This window comes from Dendroctonus ponderosae, unplaced genomic scaffold (assembly GCF_020466585.1).
Source record: "Dendroctonus ponderosae isolate FM_Combo_2020 unplaced genomic scaffold, Dpon_F_20191213v2 Dpon_F_20191213_1, whole genome shotgun sequence".
Taxonomy (NCBI): Eukaryota; Metazoa; Arthropoda; class Insecta; order Coleoptera; family Curculionidae; genus Dendroctonus; species Dendroctonus ponderosae.
The window spans coordinates 44,887,551-44,891,663 of record NW_026017110.1 but is presented as its reverse complement, the minus strand read 5'-3'; the positions used below and the strand labels follow the sequence as shown (position 1 = coordinate 44,891,663).

The 4,113-nt window shown below is 34.8% G+C and overlaps 1 protein-coding gene across 1 annotated transcript in view; it reads left to right on the top strand.

Moving 5' to 3' along the window:
- Positions 1–2,946: 2,946 nt before the first annotated feature.
- The window catches only part of LOC109542643 (zinc finger protein 436-like), a gene marked incomplete at its 3' end in the record, with an annotated part of 1,438 nt that continues 271 nt past the window's right edge, over positions 2,947–4,113 (top strand). The window contains 4 exon segments of the mRNA XM_048670158.1: positions 2,947–3,377; positions 3,452–3,560; positions 3,635–3,754; positions 3,807–4,113. Coding sequence (XP_048526115.1) covers positions 3,479–3,560; positions 3,635–3,754; positions 3,807–4,113 — 509 coding nt within the window.

Here is a 4,113-nt window from a genome sequence, read left to right as displayed (position 1 = left end):
AATTTCAAAAGTATCAATAAAAATAAATTCATTATATGGTGTAATGCTATGCTAGATATGTGCGGTGATATTACTTTTGCTAAACGAACGATTATTGAAAGCGGATAATCGTGACTACCAATATCACCCATTACGCAATTGCTAGTATGTTTAAGGTTTTATGCAACAAATAGTTTTCAGATAAGTTTTCTATAATTCGATGTCTACTTTCTTACATAAAGTGTATATTATAGCTGCCTCGGGTGATCTTCGTGACATACGTCAGTCTTCTATCAGTATAAATATTAAACGACTTTTGCATTTATTAGGAATGTTACGATGTTGCGGTTCAAAATGGAATTTCGCCAGTGGATCACCTGTCAGCTAACCTGTTGTTATCAAATGTATGTAGTTATCAGTTATAATTGTAATAAGCTGTTTTCAACCGATTTTCATTTGTAATTTGAATTTAGTAAGCATGTTTGTCAGACCGTGTTAACAATGCTTTCGGGATTATTTGAATTTATTTTCAATACATACAATCAATTACAAACAATAGATCTTAGTTGTAACCGAACCTTAACTATGACTTATGACTCGTAGACCGTAAATCTTAAAACTGGCTTTTAGAGGTATGCGATTCGAATCTTTTTGGCGATACGTACTAGGAGATTCTTTCATTTCGTATCGATACAATCGATCGAAGCCGCCAACATTCGTATTAGTTCGCATTAGGTACCGGCACCGATTCCCTTTGCCATCACTATGTATCCCAGATGTTATATACATTTGCATCGTATCGATTCAAAGTTCGCATCTCATAAAATATTACCTAATTATTTAGTGATTTTTATTGGAGAAACAATTGTTTACTCTGTGGCTATTTTTTATGCTTCGGAAGACTAAAAGGTAATATTTGAATCATTATTAAATCTTTAAAATTGTATTAAATGAAAAAATATTGCAGGTTAAAAACAAAATATGAACAAGACCAAAGGTTTTATTTGGAATCATTTTGAGAGAATCTCACCTATAAACACAAAATGCAATTTTTGCTCGTATTGGTTTTCCACAAAAAGTGTATTAATTGCCAATATAATACGCCATGTTAAAAATAAACATCACTCAGTTAATTTAAATCGAGGAAATAACATAATAAAGTGCAACATAGAACCTGAGAATTAGAGCTATGGTGATGTCACTTGCGTCGGTTCATTAGCACAAAATAAGAATAAAACTAATAGTCCTAGTTCTAGTAACATAGTGGCTGTGGATAGTGCTAACACAACAACTTCCAACCGGACATTAACCGAAATAAGTGCCCTAATAACAGGAAGGGGAAGGAATATTCGCAGAAACGTATTGATGGTAGTCCATTCACAAACAGGCCGCTCCCTCAAAATAAAAAACATAAGATATGCAACTTCTCAAAATGATAGCAGCTGAGTACCATCCATGCAGAATTGTTGAAAATAGAGAGTTTCAGAAATTACTCAATATGCTAAATCCCTGTTAAATTTTACTCACGAGAAACACCGTTTCAAACATTTTACTTCCTCAGTTGTAAAAGGTTTTCAATAACATGTTTCATTTTGAATAGCCTGCTGTTTGTTCAGCTATCAATTTTGAGGCTGTCATGTTTTAGCATACGTAAAAACTACTCTATTATTAAAAATGGTTCGAAAAACGTTTCAACTCACTGAAATTGTTTAAATTCGATATAAAATGGGGAAAATTTTGCCGTCACAGTTCGCAAATCTAAAGCACTTTTTGGTCGTTCTAAAGCACCTTTTCACCCGCCACTAGTGAAACTGGTGAAAAAATTTGAGCTGTTGGGATAAGTTAGTAATGTGAAGAATCGAAATCGTGTACGTCGCTTAAGAACATCTGAGAATATTGCTATTGTAGCGCATAGTGTTGAAGAAAACCCATGTTTGTCGATTCCTCGTCGATCTTTGAAATTAGGCATAGTGTGGATGGCCAGCAGTACCTGAGCTGAAAACCCGTTGAAAGAAAACGCTAGTAGGCTGGTACTTGCTGTAAATGACCCGCAGTCCCTAGAAAGGCCAACTAAGACTATTTATCATGAAAAACGCCAGTGACTAGAAAGGCTTTGCCTTTGGAGGTATTTTGCCGGCTGATCCCTTAATATTCCTTAACAACCCAGAATAAGAGGTGGCAAAGTTCAATTTTATGGCAACCATTTAAACTTGACTGAAGATATGGATTACAAATGTGTTAAACTTATATACTGAAAATATGTGTGCGAGTTACATATCATAAGCATGTAGAGCGCATAAATAGTAACGCCTAGGATATCAAGTATGTCAGGCACCACATTAGACTGTACCTGTACTGTATTTTTTGTACGTTGTCATACCAATAAAGAGTTCTTAAACGATTTTTTTATTTCTTGGAAAAACAGAGTTTTTTAAACTTAATAATTTCAAAGTTAAACTTAATTGGCGCAGTCGTGCAAGATCTTTTGGGTCGCTCAAAGGGAATATTCGAACCGTTTCTTTTAAGAATTTACCCAAAAGTGGTTTTGATTGAAAAAATTGCTGACCTTGTTAGCTTTTAGCTAAGTCCAAAATCCAAAGAAGTAATCGTGAGAACCAAGGTAGTCGAGAGCACATCGACTGGAAACTACAAGAAGTTACCGAAGGGAACCATCGAGAGCATATCGACCTGGTTTCTTCAAGCTGAAGAGGACAAGCATCGCCAAATTAGCTACCCCACAACCAATAAAGACCTTGATTGTGATTTTGTAAGTACATTGATTTGAAAGTTTTTTGAATTGTGTGTTTTCAATGTAGCAATTAAGTAAGTTTAGATTCACTATTCACTACGAGTATAAAAATTGTACACCGGTCCAAAATCTGTACCTTCCAAATAAATACTTATTACTTCTCGGTCACTGGTACAAATCTACAACCAACACATTGTGGTGACGTAGTAGCTTGTCAGTTAATAATTTGAAGGCACGGCATTTGAATGAACGGCAGTGGTTTGGGGACTCGCGTCTAGCGACAGCAGAAAATTCCTGGCTTCCGCATGCGCAATTATGTTTATTTATGTTTGGGGGTTATGTTGCGGCCTTCAAATGTTTGGCGCTCAGCGGCAACCCAGCTTACAGCATTTGTGGGATCTCGATAGTTCGAGGACGAACGGCAATAGTCGATTACGCCATGAAAATCCCGAAAATGCTAGAATATTCGCCGGTCGACGAAAGCCGGTGCGCTGATATAAATACAGGAGAGACCGAACTTAATTTAATCAGATTTAGACAGCTATCAGATATAGTTTGAATTAGTGATTATTGTAGTTATTTTTTGTGAGTTGAATAAATTGTTGTGTTGTTAATTTTTATTACTAGAATCCGTCGAACCCCGGAAAAGGTAAGAATATATTTCAGATTATTCACGCAAGTGTCGTGTGCATTCTTTAAGTGTATCGGTTGTATTTTCTAAAGTTTTAGCCGAACTGTTACTATTACAAAATGACTAACGAATGTTCAGTATGTCAAAAGAAATTTTCTAAACACTCAAATTTAAGATGCCACGTAAAAAAATTCCATCCTGGTAAGTTGACAAAATGAGTGTGATAAATATACTATGTGATATTTTATTTACCACATTTGTCTTTCTCAATTTAGATTTATTAAATGAAGTCGCACCAAATAAAGTGTTTAAGTGTTCAGCTGTTTGCAACAAATGTAACAAAACATTTACAATGAAATCAAATTTGAAACAGCATGTACTAAAATTTCATGCAGGTACGTTCGTAGTCCAAACTTAATTTAATTTGTTGAAAATACCTGATTTTAGAGGAAGAGAATAAGCTGACATCGTCAAAGGTTTACCCATGTGAAATATGTCAGAAAAACTTCTCTGGTTTAAATCATTACATACAGCACAAAAAAACACATCAAGGTGAAGAGAGTGTTGATAAACTCGTACACTCATTCCAATGTAGTTTGTGCAATATTGTATGTGCTACAAAATTGTCACTCATAAATCATTTTGAACAAGACCACGGCATCAAGATTTCAGTTACTGCATTGGAATTTTCTAATGAATCTGATTTTAAAAATTGGAAAAGTAATTTAGAAGAAAAATCATATTCCCAGTACGT